This window comes from Anoplopoma fimbria, chromosome 19 (assembly GCF_027596085.1).
Source record: "Anoplopoma fimbria isolate UVic2021 breed Golden Eagle Sablefish chromosome 19, Afim_UVic_2022, whole genome shotgun sequence".
Classification (NCBI taxonomy): domain Eukaryota; kingdom Metazoa; phylum Chordata; class Actinopteri; order Perciformes; family Anoplopomatidae; genus Anoplopoma; species Anoplopoma fimbria.
Window position 1 is genome coordinate 27531210 of NC_072467.1, and position 25144 is coordinate 27556353.

General features: G+C 38.8%; 2 protein-coding genes across 4 annotated transcripts in view; both read left to right on the forward strand.

Annotated features, from left to right (window-relative positions):
* The first annotated feature begins 673 nt into the window (after window positions 1-673).
* On the forward strand, window positions 674-13811 carry rfwd3 (ring finger and WD repeat domain 3). Of its 2 annotated transcripts, none has more exons than XM_054619356.1 (13): window positions 674-875; window positions 2788-3095; window positions 3570-3835; window positions 3957-4012; window positions 5139-5336; window positions 5435-5526; window positions 6111-6225; window positions 7309-7564; window positions 8314-8464; window positions 9078-9254; window positions 10615-10829; window positions 12534-12748; window positions 13651-13811. In XM_054619356.1, exons 2-13 carry the CDS (start codon window positions 2788-2790, stop codon window positions 13792-13794), a joined length of 2193 nt encoding a protein of 730 aa, XP_054475331.1. In that variant the 5' UTR covers window positions 674-875; the 3' UTR covers window positions 13795-13811. The 2 variants fall into 2 exon arrangements, with proteins under 2 accessions (XP_054475331.1, XP_054475330.1); XM_054619355.1 differs by having other exon boundaries at window positions 674-836.
* A 5822-nt stretch (window positions 13812-19633) lies between these two features.
* The window catches only part of glg1a (golgi glycoprotein 1a), a 33419-nt gene continuing 27908 nt past the window's right edge, over window positions 19634-25144 (forward strand). For both annotated transcript variants that reach the window (XM_054619352.1, XM_054619353.1), the window contains exon 1: window positions 19634-19991. In XM_054619352.1, coding sequence (XP_054475327.1) covers window positions 19647-19991 — 345 coding nt within the window. In that variant the 5' untranslated portion in view covers window positions 19634-19646. The remainder of the gene's footprint in view (window positions 19992-25144) is intronic.

A 25144-nucleotide genomic window follows, 5' to 3' on the forward strand; every position in this document is an offset into this window, starting at 1 on the left:
TATATATATATATATATATATATATATATATACATATATATATATATATATATATATATATATATATATACATACATATATATGTATATATATATATATATATATATATATATATATATATATATATACATATATATATATATATATATATATATATATATATATATATATATATATATATATATATATATATACACATATATACATACACATATATATATATATACATATATACATACACCTATATATGTATATATATGTATATATATATATATATATATATATATATATATATATATATATGTGTGTATATATATATATATATATATATATATATATATATATATATATATATATATATATATATATATACACCTTCTCATTCAACTACTTTGAAGAATCTAAAATATAAAACATATTCTGGTTTGTTGAGCATTTGTTTGTTTACCACATAATTCCATATGTGTTCCTTCATAGTTTGGATTTAATCTACAATGTAGAAAAAACAAATGAAAAAATAAAAATAAATAAAAACCATAGAATGAGAAGGTTTTGACTGGTACTGTATATTTAATAAACAAACAACTCATTTATATGTAAGTAGTTTATGTGACGGGTGATCCGCCGGTGACTCATCTTCACCGCAGACGATCTTCGGCGGTGACGTCACAACCGGAAGAGGCAGCGCAGCGCCTGCTCTCTGCTGCCGGGAGATTCGATCCCTCAACCCGCGCTGCCCGCTGCACCAAACCCGCCTGGAGGTAGCACAAACACCAGACCACCGCCAGACCACCAGCAGACCCCCGTCTGACTCTGGAGCCATGCTGTCCCTCCAGGTCGGGATCGGCAGCCGCTAAAGCGTCACTTCCATCCGGGTAACTAGGAGCTGCAGCCCGGCTAGCTGCTAGCTGCTAACTAGCTGCTAACTAGCTGAAATGCTAGCTGCGTCTACCAGGGGCACAGAACGGAAAATCGAATTATTGTTATTATTAATTATTTTTTTCACTTGGATACGTAAGCACAAAGCTTGCATTAAAATAAAAAAAACATCTGCCGTTGTTAAATTTTAATTAAAATAAGATTAGCTGCTGTTTTGTTTGTTTTGAACGTGGAGGCCGCAGAGACCACGGTCTGTAGTTGGGCGCTTGGCCGCAGAAGGCGCCTCCTGGCCCCGCAGAGCGCGGCAGGGACGAGCCCCTCTCAGGGGAGGGTCGGTGCAACATGCCTGGTTCTGTGCAGAACAGGTTTTCTGTTCTATTTGATGTGTGTGCAGTGATGGGAGGTGATTCAGAGCCTTTATGGATTAATGTTAATGTGCATATTGTGTTTTTTTTTTTTTTTTACTGTTTTAGGTGTTTTTCAGGTTGAATCAGAAAAACAACTCTAATATGAACATATGTAGTTAACAGGTCATTAAAGTTGTGTTTTATTACATTAGTCATTTAGCAGAATACAATAAACAAACTAATACGGATACAATAAGTGAAACAAACTAATGCGAATACAATAAACAAACTAATATGAATACAAGAAGTGAAACAAACTAATACGAATACAATAAACAAACTAATACGGATACAATAAGTGCAACAAACAAACTAATAAAAATACAATAAGTGCAACAAACTAATATGAATACAATAAACAACAAACTAATAAAAATACAATAAGTGCAACAAACTAATACGATACAATAAACAAACTAATACGGATACAATAAGTGAAACAAACTAATGCGAATACAATAAACAAACTAATATGAATACAAGAAGTGAAACAAACTAATACGAATACAATAAACAAACTAATACGGATACAATAAGTGCAACAAACTAATACGAATACAATAAGTGCAACAAACTAATAGGAATACAATAAGTGCAACAAACTAATATGAATGCAATAAGTGCTCAGAGGAAGGCTCAGGGTAGTACTTCTTGAAGAGGTGAGGTTAAAGATGGGCAGCGACTCTGCTGTCCTGACGTCAGTGGGGAGTTCACTCCTCCACTGTGGGGCCCTTCTAAAAAGGGCATCTGAATCAGGAGTAATGTGTTCACATTTTTTGAGGCTACATTAACACTAATAAGATCTTTTCTTCAAAGAAAATGATCTCTTTCTACGTGAGAATTTCAGCACCGTTTTAGAAATCATTACCGCCCACACTAGTATGTATTACATGATAATTGAAGTACACTGGGCAGTCTACTTCCTGTTTAAACCGGCACCCGCATGCGGTTTAAACAGGAAGTTACAGAAAAAGTTGTGCAAATTTAGTGTGAAAAACAAATGTCATTTTTTTGAAAACTTAGTTAGAAGACTGCAGGTTTGAAATTAACACTTACAAATCAGAATTTTACCAGAATATAGGTAAACAATGTTGCTGCGGTTTCGTTTCTGTTTTCACGCTCGGATGGGTGGCTCGAAGTCCCTGTCGTACTGGAAAGCATTTATGCTTTTGTTCATTTACAGTTTCATTGTGAACTTTACAATAGTAGTGCAGAAAAAAACATAAGCATAGACAAGAAAAGGAAGGCCTCCGTCATTGTTTTCAAATGTCCCCTTTTTTGCCCGTCCACACTATAATGCAACCCAGGAGTTTTCAAACTAATGCGGCGTCTGTCTTTGGGGTTCTAAAACTCTGGAGTAGTGTGGATGCGTTAAAAAAACAAGCATAGTCGTGTGGATGTAGCCTAAGCCATCATTAATTAAAAAAGAAGAATTTGGAGCATTAGGGGGGTTAATTTAAACCGTCTGACCTGTGTTCTTTACCACCTTGTTGCTGTGCAGATGGAGGCCATGGAGGTGGACTCCCCAGGGGAGATGCGGGGAGGAGGAGGAGGCGGCGGCAGACAGCACGCGGTTGCTGTTGTTGCTGCAGCAGCAGCAGGAGATGCCAGCGCGCCACACGTCATCTCAGACTCCGGCAGCAGCACCGAGGTGGACGAGGACGACGACGAGGACAATGAAGGGGGGCGGACGGCGGTGCGTGCACCCCCCAGGCTTCCTGCCACCTGGGCGTTCAGTCAGAGAGCGGTGGGTCGCTCTGCAGCCGCACCTTCAGCAGCTCACGGGGCGCCAATACGGAGGAGACTCAGGTACCCAGAACTAAGGCACCAAGAAGGCGATATGCAAGGATCATTTATTGTCATTATGCAACACAGGGATGCACAACGAAATTCAGTTGTAGCCCATTTCAAACATAACAAACACACGACAAACAAAACATAAACAGTCGTACATTCCTGTAGTTCATTTTTTGAGTTGTCGGCATAAAGAATGTAAACAGCAGCAACAAAAACAATTCTTTGGGCAGATAATATGGCCGACATCTTCACATTAAGCAATTGAACATAAGGAAAACATCGTCCATCAGTCTTTGACTGTGTTTGAGCACCGAGCATCATGATGTAAACACAGAGTCCAGTCTGCTGTCTGCCTGTCATCCGGTGATGTAATACCATTTTGAATAGCTGAAGTTCAGATCCTCGAGTCTCCTCTCAGCAGTTGTTTTTCTGTCAGAAAGTTCTGTGTCTCCCTGAGATGATAAACCTGTATGTGTTCTGCTGCAGGCAGGGCCTCAGGGTTCACTACCCCAGCCAGACTGCAGCGCCCTCCAGAGGCTTTCCGGAGTTCCTGCTCCGTGCGCCGGCTGCCAGCGTGGCCGAGCCAGAGTCCGGCAGCACCACCGAGGTCAGCGAGTCTGACGAGGAGGAGGAGGTAGAGCGTGTAGAAGGCCCGCCTGCTGCTCCGGAGCTTGTGAACCCGGCGCCGCCTGCTAGCCCTCGCCTCAGCGCCTCCGCCCAACACACACGACCACAGGAAGCCGGACCGACCAGTGAGTCAGACCAGCATGTACTTTATGTCGTTAACTGTTTTTTTCACAGACCAGAGCGTAGTCTGTGTTTTTTGTGTTCTGAGAGTCCAGTTTTCTTTTTTTTTATTCCACCTGTGTTCAGACTCCAGTTCAGCTGCAGATGGAGAGAGGACAGAAGCTCAAAATAAGAACGTCAAGGTAACATTCACACATTTTTCCAACACTCATTTGTTCTGTTGTTACACACAGAGAACAGATTTTACTAGAAAAAGGAAGAGTAGTCACCTTTCATCCTACAAACAGCTAATAATGCTCTTCTGGCTGCTGGAATATGAAATTACAGTAGTCAGAAGTATAACCGTCTTCAGACTGGGGGAATTAATTATTCAATGACTCATTTAATTTTCTGTTGATCTCGCTAAAGGTTGATGGTTCAAATAATCACCTCACTCATTCCGCCTTGTGGAGAAAATGTAGCTTGCTGTAAAGAAAAATAAGACTAATATTATATAAAAATATATATATTTTCTTTGGTTGCTAGCAGAGACGCTCCACTATAAGCACATGGTGCAGTTGGAAAACTTTGTGCTAATTCTACTGTTTGTCTCCAGACGGCAACCTCCTGGTTCTGAACAGTGAAGTCAAAGCTTCATGTCTTAAACCTGCATTCTCTCTCCTGTCCAGCAGGGGGCGACTCCTCTGGTTGTATAGAAGTCTATGAGAAAATGACTCTACTTCTCTCTTGATTTATTCCCTCAGTAAACATTGTAAACATGAGTTTATGGTCTCAATCTCTAGTTTCAAGTCTTCTTCAATACAGCATGATGTTCATTTAGTAAATGATGCTCCATTTAGAGTCAAACAGACCATAAAGCAGGGGATGCTTTAGGGCGGGGCTACACACTGATTGACAGGTCGACACCAGAGACTTATACGGCGTCTCTACGTCACTCCTCCTCAGTCCATATATGGTCACTTCCGATCACTGGTTGCAAAAAAACCAAGATGGCTGAACTCTGGGCTTCAAAACATCAGTCCACAAACCAATGGACGACTGCGTCTACTTCTTATATACATTCTATATTTGCCTCACAAGCATTAAGACAGAATAGAGCCTTTTTTTTGCTGAGCCTTAAAAATTAAATTTCTTGTTTGTATTTCATTTGTATTTTACCTGTAGCAGCACACCGTGTGAGTTTATATTCAGTCTGAATGCTAAAGAGCAAACATTTATAGTCTCACACTGACCTCATTTTGATTCTGTAGTTTTTGTGTTTTAGTCTCCATGTAGCTTGAAACTCTTTTTTTTAATGTCCACCTCTAGCCGGTCCCTGTGGCCTCGGCGTCCGTCCAGCCAGCGGCGTCTGAAGAGGGCGAAGGCGACATCTGCTCCATCTGCTTTGAGGCGTGGACGACGGCGGGGGAGCACCGCCTGTCCACGCTGCGCTGCGGACACCTGTTCGGCTTCACCTGCATCCAGCGCTGGGTGAAAGCTCAGGGCCCGTCCGCTAAATGTCCACAGGTCAGTGACATCACTGTATTTTACCAACTCCTCCCTCCTCCATCTTCTCCTGTACATCACATCTGGACTCATGTTGTTTCTGATGTTTCTTATTTCAGTGCAACAAGAAGGCGAAGCGCTCGGACATCGTTCTGCTCTACGCTCCAAAGCTCAGAGCGCTCGACAACTCGGAGCAAGAGAGCTTAAAGAAGTGAGTGATGTTTTCTCTGATTTGAAATAAGGTTTGGGAAATTGTTTGTGTTTCATAAACAAATACAATTTCTGGTCTCCGAGAGATGAAAAATATGCCACTTTGTTTAAAACCCTGCGCTCGTCACTGCCGTTATCCAGGCATCCAATCACAGTGGAGGAGGGGCGGGACAAATAGCCTACCACAGAGATCAAATGGGTTTTACTATGACTATGTTCTGGTCTTATTGTGTATGTTATGCTATTGTTTTTACTGTGGACTTTATGGTGTCCACATGTCTCGAGCAGTGGATGAATGAATAAAGCGATGGCACTCTCGCCCACAAAATGTCATTCGCCATGTTAAACGACAGATTCTTCCTCTCTCTCTACGTGCTTCATCCAGAGCAAGTACTCTACCCCGTGCCGCCATTTTTACTTTTGTAGATATTCCGTATAAGAGCAACCAAAGTGTCTCAGCCTTGACTTATCTGTTGTTTTGTTTTGTACACAAGCTGCCTTCACTTTGTTAGCAATATTTATTGAAAGAATATTTTTTATTCTCCCAACGATAACTGATGCATGCTATCTTCAACCTGTTGGTAGGTCTCTGGAGCAGGAGCAGTCTCTGAGGAGGAAGGCTGAACTGGAATCAGCTCAGTACAAACTGAAGCTGCAGGTCGTCACCAACAAATACGGACAAGCACAACAAGAGCTGCAGGTATCTGTTCTGGTGAACCCAAAGTTTTAGGTTTGATTGTTTTCAGTTTGGGATTTTAATTAAAGAAAAATGATGCAACCTTGCTTTGGGGTTGAAAGTCGTCATTTTTATTAACGTATTTATTTAAAATAATTTAACAGTATTATCCTTTTTTTTGTGTGTTAATGTTTCCTTTATAATTAAAAAAGGAACAACCAGGTCCCTCTATTACCTCTCGATCCCTGAAGGGATTTTTATGGAGTTTTATTTACTAGATTTATTATTAATCCATTTTTCTGACGCAGCGTTTTGCCAACTGGCAACCTTGATAAATGATTTTCATTATCAAAATATGGTACATTTTAGACACTAAGTAACACTGCAAGAACACAGAAAAAAAGGCAACTGAAACGGAAAATACTAAATATATAGAATATGAAAAGATAAAACTATGTACAAATACATAAACTGTTACAGCACAGTTCATTAACTTTTGCATTTAAGATTAAAAAAAATCTGAATAATGGTAATTTAATCAATTAAATCACATAAAAGACAAAAAGTCATTTTTTTGAATTTCTTTTCAATTCATATACTTATAATTCAAACACAGAATAATGAAGGGAAAAAAATTGCCACATTTCATGAAATTAAAGTTATTTTACAGCATTTTATCATTATCTGTGTCAGAATTAAAGTGTATTTGACAGTATTAAAATATATATAAATAATAATAATAATACATTGATTTTGTAAGTGCTTTAAAAGATACTCGAAGGGAAAAAAGAACCGTAAAAACAATAACAATATAAGGATAGCAAAACAAATTGCACAAAGGTAACTTAATAGTTTAAAAAGCTGCAAAAAAATAAAAAATATTAGCATTTTCATTGCTTTGTCTTCAGTTTAAATTAATACTCTTTAGGGGCTTCGCATTTAGTTTTTAACTATGAATACCTATCATATTCCATTATAGGGGTTTCATTAAAATGCATAATTAATTAGTGAAGATCTAGCACGTTGAGGACATAGATTTATTCAGGTGGTTTTCTCTCACAGATAAATAACAGGAGATGAAACCTCCCCTCTTCTCTCTCTCTGTAGGAGCTGAGGGCTCTGATCGCTCAGGCCGGCAGAAGCTCCCTCTCCTCCTCTTCCTCCTCGTCCTCCTCCTCGGCATCCAGCTCGCTCCTCCTCCTCGGTCTGTCCCAGCGGGCCGACGGCTCCAGGTCGGCCCAGTACGGCTTCTCCAAGGCGGTGCTGGTGTCTCAGGCCGGCGGCTCCAGGGTTCTGTCCTTCTGCGAGCCTCTGAGCTGCCTGCTGGCCTCGCAGCCTTCGCCTCACTCCACGCTGGTCCCCGGTGAGACGCCGCTTACTTCCTCCTTGTGATCCATCAGCAGCCTCAAGGTGGCGGTGTTGTGTAGTCTGTCGGTCCGGAGCCACATGTGTAGATGGACTGCTGTGGAACTTCAGACATATGACACTTCTATAGAGTAGAAATTAACAGAAATACTACAATTTAAAAACACTGTTAATTCCTAAATTCAAAACGTACTTACTTTAAATTAGTTGTGAAACAGTCTCAATTTAATTAATTTAATACTGAAGTCTCTATATGATCGACATAATTAAACGAGACAATCAGAGAGAAGATTGTACTGGAGAAAGTGCAAAGACGCCAGACTCCATTGATAAAAACAGTCATTTAAGTTCTCAGAAGTTTATTTAACAGACTTAAATGTTTTAAAGGGTACTCAATGCCATAAACGAGCTAACAGATGGAGGCAGAGGTGGACCAGCAACACCTGTGTTCTCTGAGGTAAAATAACCGTTTTTTTCAATGGAGTCTGGTGGCTTTGAAGATGGCATAAATGACAGCAAGTCTGTTTCTCCAAACTGCATCTACTGTAGTAAAACTCTGACTATGGAGAAGTAGGTCATACAACCACACTTCTTAACATCTGAACTGTCTCTTTAAACGATGCATTTAGAAAAAAACTGATTAAATATAATCACCCAGATGTGATTTGTTGACAGCAACACGATCAACGTTCCTCCACTCGTTTGTCTCACCCTCTCTCTGGTTTCCTCCCCGTCTCCTCCTTCCAGGTTGTGGCGTGAAGATGGTGAGCGTGGTCAACATGAAGGCGAGTCAGTACGTCCCCATCCACAGCAAACAGATCCGAGGTCTGTCCTTCAACAGGCAGAACGACAGCCTGCTGCTGTCGGCTGCTCTGGACAACACCATCAAACTGACCAGGTACACGAATGGACTCTATAGCGTAACGGACCGTTGTGGATTCGATTTGATCCCCCTCACGGTTCTTCACGCATGTGAACCGTGGATTAATTACACAGTCCAACGTTAACCATCACAGTGTGAAATAAAGTTTTACTGACGATCGTTATCCTCCAATATTCAGTAAAATATGAGATCAGGACTTCATTTATGCTTCTCTAGTCTCTGATCTCTGATAATGTTACATTGTAAACAACCAATCAGTGTTTAAACCAACAGGAGAGCTAGTAACGTTAGCAGCACCGCTAACGGCTAACAAGCGGAGGTTCCATTCTGTTACATTATGATGCGTTCAGGCTCTGTTCAGTGAAAATTAGTATTGTTGAAGGTAAATTATAACATTATCATGATGTGTTCACATGTAATCTGTAAAATGTAGTGTTGGTGATAAACTAGAATAAATCCAGTAGTTTGAACGAGATGTTTTCACATTAATATAAAATAGATATTAGAGATGAATTATGATGTTTAACTTCCTAACACTAGCTCTAAGATTATAACATCATTAAGACTAATAATTACTAGATTTATTTTAATCCATAAAATAACGAAACGCTAACATTTATAATTTCAGTCTGCTGACCAACACGGTGGTTCAGACGTACAACGCTGGTAAACCCGTGTGGAGCTGCTGCTGGTGTTTGGACAACAGCAACTACGTCTACGCCGGTCTGAGCAACGGCTCCGTGCTCGTCTACGACACCAGAGACACCAGCACCCACGTCCAGGAGCTGCAGCCGCTACGCTCCAGGTACACACACACACACACACACACACACACACACACACACACACACACACACACACACACACACACACACACACACACACACGTAGCTTGAGCCTCCGCAGATGGTGCAAAAGCTATGAGCATGCTCAAAAGAGTTTATGCTCAACATATGGTTGTTGCATTAATTCAATTCATATAGCCAAAAATCACAATTTTGCCTCAGAGGGCTTTAAAATTTGTACAAGATACGACATCTTCTCTCTCAGGACACTTTACCGCATCGGTAAAGGAAAAAACTCCCTGAAAAAAAAACCTTTAAGGGGAAAATAAAAGGGAGAAACCTCTGAGCAACGAGTGTATAAACGGCATAAACCAACCTCCACAATGAAGAGGAGGGATCGTAATTATCTGTAAACTCATTTTTTCTTTATTGCCTTTATACAAACCCTGAAGAAAGAAGTCAAGTATTAAATGCATTATAAAGAAACTTTAGGTTGATTATCCTGTAAACTATTTGATTCGACTGCAAAATATTAACTCAAATGAAGATTCTAAGGTTTTCATAGGCTTCTAAAAGTGTTAAAAGTGCTTCAATCAATGCATTATTTGTGAAAAATCAAACCTAAAAGCTCTGATCGTGTACCTTTTTTTTAAATTTTATTTTTTTTAATTAGACAGAAGTGTCTGTAGCGGCCTCCATTGATGTTAATATTTACTTTGTTTACGGTGCACAGCAGACAACGTTTGCCAGCCTAGTTAGTGTTGAGGAATCTAATATACAACTTTATATAACCTGTTATGTTAAACCCCAATAACTTGTTTCATAAGATCATCTGTGGGAATAAGGGAGACAAGCGGTTCCCATAAACAATGGTAAAGTCATGCCAGGAAAGTTGGGAAATAAGAATAACATTTCCTGTACAAGTATCATTTGTTGTTAAGGTCCAATCGACGAGACGTGATTGGCTGAAAGTGATGTCAGGGGGGCGAGACTCAGGGTAGAAAATATATCATGTAAGGACTATTGTGTTGGACTTTTTGTTGTAAGCTTGTCTCCAATAAAATATCCCCGCTGGTTGCAAACTCCAAGAACTGCGTCTCTTCATTGGTTTTCTGCCACAACATCATTGGCGCCCAACGTGTGTTCGAGATGTGTGTTCTGATCTCCAGTCCCCTCGCTGTTTATTCGTTAGGTTACTTTTTCATTGATAAATCGCTGTTTAATGCCACGATGCCAGAAGAATCGGTCGTCTTGAATTTAGTAGAGTTTGCGGATTTAAATGAAAACAATTATTCGACATTATTCGCCACAGTTTTGTTTTTGTTTGTAGTAAAACACCGACTAAAAGCTCCATCTTGTCGATCTCTTGCCGTGTCCCAGGTGTCCCGTGGCGTCCCTGTGCTACGTCCCGCGGGCGGCGTCCAGCTCCTTCCCCTGTGGCGGGCTGATCGCCGGCTCCCTGGAGGGCGGCTGCTTCTGGGAGCAGGTCAACGAGACCACGTACAGACCGCACTTGCTGCCGCTGGAGAGCGCCGGCTGCACCGACATCCAGGTGGAGACGGAGAGCCGGCACTGCCTGGTCACCTACCGGCCAGGTGAGACCTCGACCTTGCAACACCTGTTTTATGGAGCCGAACACACACAGCTGCTTTAATGTAACACGTGATGATCTTCACTACAAGATGAAGAAGAATAATAACGACTAGTAGGATATATAGAGACAGCGCACACATCTGCAGAGGTCAACGAGTGAAAAGGTTTCATGGAAATCGGGTCAGTCTTTGCTCTGTAATCCTGTTGATAACAAACCTACAAACTAAAAAATAAGGTTTATAATGATATATATGCAGCACCTTTTAAAAAACCAAACATTAAAAACTGTTTTGCAAGAAAGAAAAAAAGAAGAAAAAAAGTTTGTTTGTGTGTTCGTGTGACTTTGGTGTTCTAAAGGATGAGGTCGCATTCACCGAAGTCACACATTTAACAGAAAGAAGCTAACTGATGGAGGAAGTGGTAGACCAGAAACTCCTTGTAGTCCGAGAGGTAAAATGTCCCAATTTTTTAATTTAGTCTGGTGGAAGAGGCATGAATGACAGAACAGTCTGTCTGACAGCATGTAAAGAGGGGAAAATATTCCAATTAAAAACCGATACTGAGTCTTTTAGAGTCTAAAATACGTCCCCTACTGTAGTAAAACGCTGACTACGTAGAAGTACCACCAACAGGCCTCTGCAATGAAAATAATCCCACCCAGCATCAGGCTGATCAGCAGGAAACGAGCTGATTCATGCAGAGTGAGGAGTGTAAAGAAGAGTGTAACGACAGGAAACTGTGAAGGCGTTACCAACACGTCTCTATCGCTCACATCGCAACTCTCCACAACCGTCCATGTGCAGCAGACTGCAAACTGTTAGGATGTTTGACAGCATTTTTTGCAATTCCCTAACTCTTTTTTTTCTATTTTAATTTCATTTAGTTTGGTTAATTCTTTGTGTATTTCTTTTAATAATTTTTTTTAAAGAGCAATAAGTTACACAATATCTTTTTTCACCTTTTTAAATAGTGTTGTTTTTTTTTTGGTCCACAAAGAGACCAAAGTTGCCTAATTTCTCTCTTTTAAATTAAAGTATTTATTTGTGTGATTTTTATTTTTATTTTATTTTTTCTTTCTTTCTTTTTTGCTAAATATTTAAATGGTCGGTCATAATAAGAAATAATTGAGAGGAATAATTTTTATATGAGTCTAAAGATTGTTTTTAGGAATATACTGCATCGCATAAAATACAGATATTATGAATAATAAAAGAACAGAATCACACTTTTTTCTAAATGGATACTTTATTTATGCATTGACACTTAATGTAATAACTATTTAACATTGAAGGATTAAATGATGTGGGGTTATTTTAAAAGAGTCCAACGATTAGCTGTCTTTTATTTTGTAATTTTTTTGTGTCATTTAGTTTATTCTTTTTGTACAATTTTTTTTTTCATGTTTACTACAAAAAAATGCAATTAAAATATGTAAATAATATGTTAAAAGGTGAAGTGATTGCTATATGTGTTAATGCCATTTAAGAGTTTGAAGCATATTTTGGATAATCATCGGGATGATATTGTGAAAATGAAGATTTTAAGATCAGGTTATGTTGTTGCTTCCTGAACTTCCTCACAGGATTTGATTTACTGCGACAGGACGGAGCCGTCCAGTAGATCACAGGACCAGTACAGCGTTCTGTGTTTAGACCACTGGAGTCCGTTTCCCAGTAGATAAAGCGTCCGGTGTTTTCTTCCTGCAGGACGCTCCAACCCGTCCCTGCGCTGCGTCCTGATGGCGCTGACCCGGACGCCTCAGCAGGACTCCAGCCAGCTGCCCAGCTGCTCCTGCTCTCCCGTGCAGACGTTCGGCGCCGGCTCGTCCTGCAAGCTGCTCACCAAGAACGCCGTCTTCAGGAGTCCGGGCGGCGCCGGGACGCTGGTCTGCGCCGGGGACGAGGCGTCCAACTCCACCATGGTGAGGACTGATTGTGTGTGAGGGGGGGGCGACTGTTGACTTATAACTATTTAACTGTTTTATTTTTATGTTGTTATTTTGAAGAGCCTCGTTTCCTTTAAATTATGTAATTATCTATAACTTTATTATAGATAAAGTAGATAATTATGCTAATTATGTGTCTATTTAAATATGTTCAATTTAGTTTCTTTAATTCTTCTTGTATTTATTTTTTTTTTTTTTTTTTTTTTTAAATAGCATAAAGTTACCCAATAACTTTCTTTTCAAATTCTTATAATTTTTTCTTAATAATTTCGTTTTGCTTGATCTTTTTTAATGTAAGAGACCAGAGTTGCCTAATTACTCTCTTAACTAAATTCAAGTCTTTAATTAATTAATAATATATTTTTATAATGTATTTTATGAATTTTGTATTTTCTTTCTTTATTTTTACTGTTTGTTTATTGTAATTTTAAAAAGCACAACGTTTCCTGAAGACTTCCTTAAGAATTTAATCAAATTTGTTTATTTATTGTAATTTAAAATTTATTTTTTAAATGTATTTTATTAATGTTTTTTATGTTTTCTTCTTTCATTTGAAAGAGCCAAAAGTTGCTGAATAACTTTCTTCCTCATCTCCATCTTGTTCTTCCTCCTCTTCACCCTTCTCTTCATCCTCCTCCTCCTCACCCTTCTCCTCCTCCTCACCCTTCTCTTCATCCTCTTCCTCTTCACCCTTATCTTCCTCCTTCTCCTCCTCCTCACCCTCTTCCTCTTCACCCTTCTCTTCCTCCTCCTCCTCACCCTCCTCCTCTTCACCCTCTCCTCCTCACCCTTCTCTTCCTCCTCCTCACCCTTCTCATCCTCCTCCTCATCCTCCTCCTCCTCTTCCCCTTCTCTTCCTCCTCCCCCCCCCCCCCCAGGTGTGGGACGCAGCCAGCGGCTCTCTGCTCCAGAAGCTTCCGGCCGACCTGCCCGTGTTGGACATCAGCCCGTTCTCGGTGAACGGCGAGCACTTCCTGGCGTCGCTCACGGAGAAGATGCTGAAGCTCTACAGGTGGGAGTGAACGAGGGAGGACTTTACTCTCTCAAACCAGACAATAACAACAACACACACATACATACATACATACATGTACATACATCAAACCAGACAATAACAACAACACACACACATACATACATACACACACATATACATACATACACACATACATACATACATGCATACAGTCCCAGAGCACAAACAGAGGACCCAGTCTGCTGCTCAACTTTTATCTGCTGATTTCTGAGAGAGATCGAACCGAGGAAAGAAACAATTCACCGTTTCAGTTTTATCACATTATTATTCTTTTTTTGACCAAACATCAACGTTACTGCTCGTCTGGTGACCTTTGACCTGCACAGAAAGCCAGATGCAGCCAGGTGTGTGATCACTGGGCGGACTCTAAAAAAAAAAAGGTTGTGTTTACAAGAGTCAAAGGTCAAATTCTGAATGTGAAAATGGTGCCAATCCTGCAGTTAAAGGACCAACCAGGTCCAGTGTGTGTGTGTGTGTGTATGTGTGTATACATATGTGTGTGTGTATGTACATGTATGTGTGTGTGTGTGTGTGTGTGTGTGTGTGTGTGTGTGTGTGTGTGTGTGTGTGTGTGTGTGTGTGTGTGTGTGTGTGTGTGTGCCAGTTGTATCTTTTCAAATGCAAATCACCTACACTTTTTTCTGACCATTTTCAGGCTGTATTGTTTTAGATTCATCATGTTTTTCTTTTCCTACATTTCCTCGCTGCCATTGACCCTCATTCATTTCTCTATAGTGAAAATCACTTCAATCACAGTCAATAGAAGTCTAACTTTTACCATTTCTACGACCTTCTAGTCTAAAACCTGAAGAAATTCAGTTTTATTTATCACAAAGTATGAAGAAAAGCAGAAATTTGTCACATTTCCGGAGCTCGAATCTGCAAATATTTTTCCTTTTTTTGCTTGGAATAATGTCAAAATAGTTGTTTTAATCTCTAATCACAAATCTGCATTCAAGCACAGATTAATTAGAGCCTGACTGATTTATTATCAGCTGATTTTTATCTAAACAAACATAAATGCGATTATCGAGAAACGACAGATGATGCGTTTGAGGTCATTTAGAAACGTCTCCGTTAAATAGTTTGTCCACCAGAGAGGAGTGATGAAGTCAAATCCAGTTCTTTATAATAAAACCAATTTAAAGGGATCCTTATCTAAAGTGATTGGTGATATCAGCTTTAAAAAGTATTGATCTGGGCTCAAATCAGAATGTTACTTTAAAAGATGAGTTCACTGTGATGGAGTCTGTTAGATTTTCAAACTATAGAGAAATGAAGTTAAACGTATCTTTCAAAAGTGGGAAATGTAATTTTTGGTGATCTAAATAGTTTTCTCCCCTGTGTTTATTTTCTTTACCTGAGAAAACATTTAGTTTACACTGTTCTTGTCAGGATGAATAAAGTTTGTTGTTGTAATATTCATTTCAGCCACAAGAGGCTTCAGAGCACCTCTACTCCGTGTTCTGAATACGACTGAAAACATTCGTGTTTTCTACCAGCTTGGTTTTAATTTACATAGTTTACTAACACACAATATATTTACCTAGTAATTAAAAATGTAAACTCACCTGGAAGAAAAGATGAATGCTTTTGGTCTTTTTTAGAACATGAGGTAGAAGTGCACTGCCGCCCCTTGTGGCTGAAATCAGTATTACAACAACAAAGAGAAAGAAAATAGTTCTTTCTGCCCAAACTTCGAGAAATGTATCCTGCCAAAAAAATAGTTTCACCTGGCAAAAACTTCATCCCACCTGTTTCACACATAATAATAACAACAAATAATTTTAGGAACTTCAAACATTTAGACTTCTCTATCCTTTAATGGCTCTATAGATGATTGAATGTCGGCATTTGTTGCAAGCAGTGAATCAGAAATATTGAAAGAGGTTTGAGATTCAAGACCTTTTTTGTTTTTTAAATGCAAAGACAACAAAATGAAAGTTTTCTTAATGTTCATGTTTGCCAAAAGTCAAATCTTTTATCTATCCGAGTCTAATCTGGTCACTGAACCGAGGTTTGGGTTGTCAGAGCGACCTTGAATGCACCACAAATGAGAGGTTGGGAAATGATCGGTTTGCTTCAGAACACAAACATTACGTCACTTTGACAACGAGACAAGGATGACTAAACGTCGAGCGCCTGCTACGTCTCACACTGAAGTGAACAGAAGTCAGTGGCTCCTGTGAAAACTGAGGGTGTGGTTTAGAAAAAGGGATGTTGAATGTCGATGATTTGTAGTTGAAACATGAGACTCTGGTGGATTCTTTTGAGATATTACATCTTGGTCAGACTTCACACTTTACTCCAACTTCACCTGAACGGTGAGAAAGCAGATAGAAGGTTCTTCAGGTTCTTTCCACATTTTTTGCCTTATTTCTTTTCATTCTGAACATGTGTGATTTTCCTCCCACGGTCCATCGTCACCACGGTTCATTAACTTCTCCTTTTTTCTTTTTTAACTTCTGAACATTAAGTGCCAAAGGACTCCGCTGGTGTTGTAAATTTTGACTTTCCTCGTTCTCTTTCTAAAGGAAGTTGTATATATGTATATTTGCTACCAACTGTTTGTGTACGACTTCAAAGTTAATAAAAATGATGACTTATTTTTAATGAAAGCATTCAGAGTGGACTGTTTGATGTCGAGAGAGATCTTGTGAAGGATGAACATCAAGTACTTCGTCATTTAAAGGGACAGTGTGAAGTAATTTGGAGACATCTAGTGGTGAGTTTGCAGATTGCAACCAATCAAATCACAATAACTATAGAAAACGTCTGATCCTCTAATCAGAGCCATAATCACCATTTTAGGAGCCATGTATTTATTTTATGTTAACACAGTTTCACAAGTGTGTGGTGGAACTACTGTGGCCTTCAGGTAACGTATAAAAAAAAAAGTCTCTCTCTAGACTCGGTGCTTGGTTTGTCCGTTCTGGGCTACCGTAGAAACATGGTGGACTCTGTGAAGCCGACCAGTTCCCCTAAAGATGATTATACACTATATGAAATATTATAAATTATGATTATTATATTCCCTTTTCTGCTAATAGATCCCCCCCTAAATGTTACACACTGGCCCTTTAAAGATAAATGAAGGAAGTAGAATCATTAATTGGCATCATTTTTTAATTTACTTTGAGATTTGCATCATAAAAAAATGTTTTTTATTTAAAAAAAATTGTTTTTCTTTGGTTATAATTAAACACTAAAGTTTATGATTATTTTTGAGTTGTCACACTCAGGAGGTCCATGAACCAACTTTCTGATCCTTTAATTAAATAATTCAAAATGTGCTCGAATATCAAAAGTAAAACATTCTCATTGTGAAGAATAATAAATGTGTAGTAGTATTTTAACGAGGTCAGTGATGCTAAAACTTCTTACATGCGTTTGAAATCTGATTCCTGTTGGGGGAAAAAAAATAAAAATAAATATAAATATAAATATAAATCAGGTTTCTTAATGTGAACTTTGTTTTTTCAAAGACACTCAAACTGATCACTCATTATGGGATGGTTACATCTAGAAACACTATTTTCTACCAGTGATGCTGCTTTCAAGGCTCGCACGTAAATTCCTACTTTACATTCCTAAAAGTGTCAAATACAGACATGACATGTTCTGCTCTTTGTGGCTGGTGGTTTGAAATCCATCTATAAAATATACTTGGTTTTAATGAATTATCTTAGATGACAAAATGTAAGAATAGTAGTATATATATTTACATACATACTTAAAAAATAAATGAATAAAATAAATAATACTACCTTTTAAAGTTTCTGTGAAGCAGGCATAAAAAAAATAAACTATTAATATTTCCTAAGGCTTTATACATTTTCTAACATCTTTAATGGTTTAAAACTACAAAAAAAGTTTTGTAGAAAAGCATATTTATTTACCATGAACCCACACGAGCACATTAAATATTCATGAGCTGTCTAGGGCCATCCTAAATTTTTTTTTTATAAAAATAAGCTATACATTTGTGTTTGGATTCATTTGTTTTATAGCGTTATTCATTTTTCAGACATCTTTAATGGTTTAAAACTTGGATTTCTTTGGTTAAATTAAACAAAAAAGCATATTTATAAAAATAAACTATACATTTGTGTTGAGATTCAATTGTTTTATAGCTTTATACATTTTCTTCTAACTTCAAAGGTTTAAAACTACAAAAAAAACTACAAAAAAAAAGTTTTGTAGAAAAGCATATTTATAAAAATAAACTATACATTTGTGTTTAGATTCTATTGTTTTATAGCTTTATACATTTTCAGACATCTTTAATGGTTTAAAACTCAGGTTTCTTTGGTTAAATTAAACAAAAAGCATATTTATAAAAATAAACTATACATTTGTGTTTAGATTCTATTGTTTTATGGCTTTATACATTTTCTTCTAACTTCAATGGTTTAAAACTACAAAAAAAAAAAAAAGTTTTGTAGAAAATCATATTATAAAAATAAACTATAAATTATTCAGACTTTTTCATTTTAGATTCTATTGTTTTATAGCTTTATAAAAATAAACATTTTCTTTTATAGCTAACTTCAATGGTTTAAAACTACAAAAAAAAAAGTTTTGTAGAAAAGCATATTTACTGAAATTATTCAGACTTTTGTGTTTAGATTCTATTGTTTTATAACTTTATACATTTTCATTTTAATGGTTTAAAAATTAAAAAATTATTCAGAAAAGCATATTTATAAAAATAAACTATACTTTAGATTCAATTGTTTTATAGCTTTATACATTTTCAGACATCTCTAATGGTTTAAAACTCCAAAAAAACTCAAAAAAAAAAAGTTTTGTAGAAAAGCATATTTATAAAAATAAACTATAATATTTTTTATCTTTAGATTCTATTGTTTTATAGCATATTTATAAAAATAAACTATTTTTTTATCTTTAGATTCATCATTTTTCTAATGGTTTAAAACTAAAAAAAAAAAAGTTTTGTAGAAAAGCATATTTATAAAAATAAACTATAAATTTGTGTTTAGATTCTATTGTTTTATAGCTTTATACATTTTCTTCTAACTTCAATGGTTTAAAAAAAAAACTACAAAAAAAAAAGTTTTGTAGTTGAAGAATATTTATAAAAATAAACTATACATTTTTTTATCTTTAGATTCATTGTTTTATAGCTTTATACATTTTCTTCTAACTTCAATGGTTTAAAAAATATTTATTACTGAAAATATTCATTTTCTTCTAACAAAAAATTTAAAACATTTGTTTTATAAAAATAAACTATAGTTTTAGATTCATTTATTTATAACTTTATACATTTTCAGACATCTTTAATGGTTTAAAACATGAATCTTTATAAAAATAAACATGAGCTTTTCATTCTATTGTTTTATAGCCATCTCTAATGGTTTTGTAAAAAGCATATTTATAAAAATAAACTATAATATTTTTATCTTTAGATTCTATTGTTTTACAGGTTTAAAACTAAAAAAAAGTTGAGCATATTTATAAATTGTTTTACATTTTCTTCATCTTCAATGGTTTAAAAAAAAAAAAACTACAAAAAAATAAAGTTTTGTAGTTTTGCATCTGAACAGTCAATCCAGGGCCATCCTAAAAAAAAAAAAAAGCATATTTTAAAAATAAACTATAATATTTTTACCTTTAGATTCTAAAAAAAAACTTTTGCAGAAAACCCTATTTATTTACCCTGAGCCCACACTCACACTCCCTCATTACATATTCATGAGCTGACCCACACACTCCCTCATTACATATTCATGAGCAGACCCCCTCACACGTCTTCTCTCCTCCTCGCAGCTCTCATCTCCCAGCGGGCCCTGAACGCAGCAGCGGACTCTAAAGATGGCGGACTGCCGACGTGTTCCTCTGCTGCTGCTCCTCTGCTGCGTCTCCTCGTCTCTGCTCCGCGTCTGTGCTCAAAACCTCCAACTCCTGCAGCACCCCGACATCCCCGACAACCCGCACGACCCTGCGGGGCCTGCGGGGCCTGCGGGGCCGGCGGCGGGGAGCCACCCTGCGGCCGCCGAGAGGAGCCTTGTCGGCGGGGCCTCGCAGCCTCGGAGGCGCTCTGCGGGCTGGAGGCTGTCGGAGGAGGCGGTGTGCCGGGACGACCTCACCCGGCTCTGCCCTAAGCACTCCTGGAGCAACAACCTGGCCGTGCTGGAGTGCCTGCAGGACCGCAAGGAGGTACGTGAGCCGGGCGGGGAGGTGTTGTTTGCGGGGGGAGAGGAGCAGGGTGTGCCTGGCTTGCAGGAACCGGCTAAGTGTAGCTGCTATTCCTGGAGCGCCAGACTCCGCTGCGAAATGCGGTAGTTTACACGTTATGCAGGATTGCGTGATGAGTCGCGCATGTGGCGGGGAAATGCATTGTATGGTTAGATTCTGTGGGGTTTTCTCTTTAATTCGGCTTCATGCATAAGCGGGATTGGTGCTTGGGTTCCCCGGGAGGTGCAGGTTTGTGCGCGGTGTCGCTGCACGGTTCTTGTGTTTTTGCGGCTCAGCGCGCCGCGAAAACCCGCGGATGAGCGGGGTGGATTCCTCCGTACCGCCGGTGTAAAGCATGCTTTTTGGATTTTTTTTCAGCCGAATTTACCAGAAGACCCTGTTGTTGCAGATTACATCAACACTTTGCTGATGTGGTTGTCGGGGATTCGACAGGGAGACGGAACACGGTGAAATAGGCAGATTGTTAACGAGGTCTGGAGGTAGCCCCAGATCACCCTGACCCAGCTTTTGTGTATTTCCTTTTAATTCCTTATTTAATGCATTTTCTGTGACAACCACCCAGCCGAACTGTCCCTCTGTTGACTGTGTTTGTGTCCAGTGTGTTTTTAAAGTTGTTTGTGTCTGTTGTTAAAGTGAATCACACTTTATAGTTTAAAACCTTTTTATTTCTTCAGGGACTCTGGTTTCTTTTTTCCTTCCCCTAGGAGACATTGCCACTGGCCTCCCACTCCAGGATCACCAGTCACTGTGTGTTTATGGGTTGTAAATGTTGTCCTGACATGTTTAGGCAACACAGACACAAACACACAGCAGATGAAGCTCCTCTTCCTCTCACACTAGTGTCAGTGTGAACTATTTCCTGCAGAAACATCATGTGACTTGAAGAGCAAGCTACATCTGTAACACAATATGTGTTTTAACTCTTCAAACCAAACTGTATTTACCTTCTTTTAAAAGAATTGGCAGTTCTTTTGGTTGCAGAACAACATTTAATTGTGGGGGTGGTAGATTATTCATTAATAGTTGAGTCAATATATGATCACATACAGTTAATAATCCTCACATGGACAAGGGGATGTCCTCGATATCCTGTTTTGATATCAAAAAGATATGTTTTGTTATAACAATAAAGAAAAAGTGGCAATGTTCACGTTTGAGAAGAAGGAACGAGTAACATTTGGGCCTTCTTGGTGATAAATACGGGGAAACGTGTTGTCAGTTGACTTTCCATTTATTTGATTAATCATCTGACACCTGAGCTGTACTCATTTATAAAGCTGTAACTTATTCATTAATAGTTTAGTCAACATATGATCACAAATAGTTGTAAAATGTCCATCACAGAGACCAGGGGATGTCCTCGCATGTCCTGTTTTGTTTCGCCAACAGTCCAAAACCCCAAAATATTCTTCTTTATAACTATAAAAACTGGCGAAACCGGTTCATGAATAACCGTAAACATGTCGTCCGTTTAACCGAATAACATTTGACATCCGATCTGTACTTAGTTATTAAGTAAATTCAACCCTGTTGAAGAACGCTGGTCGTTTGGAGGAGGTTTTGTTCAAACATAAGTCCTCATCTCGTCAGGAAGATAAGCGTTAACGTTCAGTAGGTAGTTTCCCAGCAGTTATTGGATTTATTTATCTCTTTTTTCCCCCCCTACTAAGTCCACAGGCCGTTGTTTGAGAAAGGTGGATGACTGCGTGATTACTCATTATTTACTCTCTCTGAGCAATCTTTCCGAGGCTCGTCTGCAGTTGAGTTTGTGGTTTTCAGGTCACTGGGAGTCTTATTTTGGCCCGTTGGAGTGTTTGCTGACAGATCAACGCAGTCACTCACTTCTTTAAGCTCATTAGCTGCTCGTCAACAGCAGAACCGCAGCCGACTGAGACTTCTCTCTGTGTAAACGCTACGACGAGGAGCTTACAGCCGCTGAGACAAGCTTCTGGTTTGTTCCACCGTTATCTGCTTACTGAGAATCACAAGACGGCGTCGCCGACTGGTGGTGAACGTCTTCGTGGATTACTTGTTTTTAGTTCCAGTAGCTGCTGGAGAAAAAGAGAAAAAGATAGATTTGAAAGAGACAAACGTTCTATACGGTGTGAGAGATGGTAAAAGAACGACTGGATCGTTAAATTGTGACTTCTGAAGATCTGAAGCGTTGGAACCGTCCTCCGTGAGCGTATAGTTCTGTAGCCTTGTGGTTGGTTTTTATCAGCTTCTTTTCACTTTTGACACATGAAAGTGAGGAACAGAGCTCGAGTACAGAAGATTAATCTGCAACAATTTCTGGTATTACTAAGCTACAATATCTGAAGGCCTCTGCTTCCAGTTTCTCAAATGTGAGGATTTTTCTGTTTTTGTAAATGGAATATCTTCAGTTTTTGGAATATCGTTGAGACTAAACTAACATCTGAAGTAGAGCGCCAACTATTCTAACAATTGATTATTTGTTTTAAGCAAAAATGCATCTTACATGTTTAAAATGTTCTACTATCATCTTTATATTTGAGATGATTTGTCAAAACAGTTTAAGTAGAAACATTGGCCTGTGAGAAAAACACATATATACCTTTTTCTTCTGAAAAACAATTATTGATAATCAGTCGGCATGTATGTACACATATGTGTGTATATATGTGTGTATACACGCATATATATATATGTATATAAATGTATGTGTATATATTTAGTCTTTTGTTGCTTACAATTACATTTTCTTGATATTGTTGTTACTATTTCTATCATTATTACCCTTTTATATATATTTTTTTAATGGGTGGTGGGATGGATATACAGTACAGTATTTATTATTCAATACTTTCTTTTTCTTTTCTCAGAACAAATACAGAGCATTAAAAGCCGACTCCGTTCTGGTGTTTTTACGTTGTGAAGGTGTTCGGTCTCTGCAGACGTCCTCCTCGAGCCCTCGCGCTGCTGTCGTCTGGTCAAGGTCTGAGATTCAGGAGCTGCTTTTAGACTCGCAACATTTTTGTGTCTCCGGCCTTTCCCGTCCTCGGTCCTGCTGGTTAGCTGTGGTTTTGTGTACGTGGTGCAGAGGGAGGAGGAGGAGGAGGAGGAGGAGATTGAAGGGTTCTCTCTCTGGTCTGTCAGCTTCCTGAAGCCTCCATGTGTCCGGTTCCGTCTCAGCCTCCCCTGTTTCATAATTGGCAATTAGCACATTTATGCTGAAGGACTTTGACTTTTAAAAATGAAAGACACGAGAAATGAAAAAGCCTTCCATACGAGCAGCGTCGGCCTTTTGTAGAAGTTTTTATTTTATTTCCTGTTTCTCCATCTGACCAACAACTGTGAGCTGGATGCGGTTGAGGACGGAACAGCCAGAGTTCATCCTCAAAGAACTGCAGAAAACGTTTCTTTATGGGCTGGATTTGTGCACGGGGGTGTTGTTGTCATGTTGAAACAGGAAACATAAAGCGCTGCCAAATACTTTGAAAAACACCATTGTCTAAGATTGCCTTACACTGGAAACTAAACACTCTGGAGGCATGGAGGACATGTCTGTCTTTTACTCATACATAACGTACTTCATGGAGTACTACTTGAACTGAACTACCACTGTACCGCTCCAGTTCCTCACAAGTACACTCTTACTTTTTACCGGCTCATCTCGTAATGTCCTAGTTTGTTGTTGAGACACGTATTTCTGTTCTCTGACTGCCATAAAGAAGAAATTAAGAGTTCCCGGTTGCTAGGCAACGTCCTTTTTGTGTCCTTCCAGCAATCCAGTGTCCATTCAGGCTTATTGTGTTGACATTTATCCAAAAAGTGTTGGTCCAGCTGCAGCTGTGCGTCTGTCGTCTGTGTGTGATAACAGAGGCGGCAGTTTAACCCTCTGAACCCCAAAAACCCACCGACGGGAGGGAAACGCAGGTTTTCTGTCAGCCGTCGCCAGAAATGACGCCGTTTATCTGAGCCAGAAGATGTAAAAAAACGTCGTAATCGTCACATTTCCGAGGGTCCAAACCGTCTGAAGTAACCAGATTCTGTAAAAAACATAAAATTCTGAGCTCCTCGGTTCAACTAGGAAGCGATGATTGATTCATCTGAGACCAACAGTCATGTGACAAACAATCTGTGAAACTTTGACTGAACTTCAGGCTGAAGAACACATTAGAGCATCTCTAATCTCTTTTATTTTAATGGGAAAACATCTCCTTCAAACTACTGGATTTATTCAAGTTTCTCGGTGGACTGGTCTCTGCTGGATCTGGGTCTGTCCACGGTGGACTGGTCTCTGCTGGAGTCTGGTCTGAAGGAGTTTCTGGTGAACCTTCATGATCTCATCTGGTTTCTCCAGAATCCGACCCGGTGGCTCCGATGACGAGCTTTAAGAATAACTTTATAGAAACAGACGATCTTCTCTCTGATGGTCTGGTTTACTGATGGAGGTCTATAGAGGATCAGGACTACTCTGAGACTGGATCAGGACCAGATAAAAGTTCCTCACTGTACCTTTAAGTGTCAAGTTAGCATGTTTTTATTATTGAGAAGCTTCATAGTGATTTATTTTTCTGCTGGATTTCACAGTTTGGTGAGAAGTTGTTTTCATTCTTTCTTTCCGTTTTGTCAGCGTTTGGTGGAAACACACATCTGTCACACACCTGACCCGAGTGCTGCCCAACCCAGATGTGTGGAGTCCAATAAAACAAACAGTGAGCAGAGACTCAGCTGAAGGGAAAGGGATGGCTCCAGCTGACCTCAATCAAGTGTTTAAACAGTTACTGTTTGCTGATGTGCCTCCTCAGGTCGGCCATCTTTCTTTCGGTTGTTTTGATAGGTTGGTTGAAAACGCAGCACGTTACAGGACGTTCTTTCTTTTATGTTCTTTCTTTTATGCGACGTGCTTTCTTTCTTGCTTGTTGTCCACCGGAGCGTCTCGTCTCTGCTAGATAATCATTTTGTACTCGGCCTATTTTTGCAGAACCATCTCTTACCTCTGAATCATGATTTCTTTTTTACTTTTGAATGTATTTAAAAGCTTTGAACATTTCTCATTGACTAGCATCCCTGATAAATGACATTTACAGCTAAAACAATTTATAGAATTTCTGCCAATGAGCCGAAAATTTTATCTGCAATAATAAAGT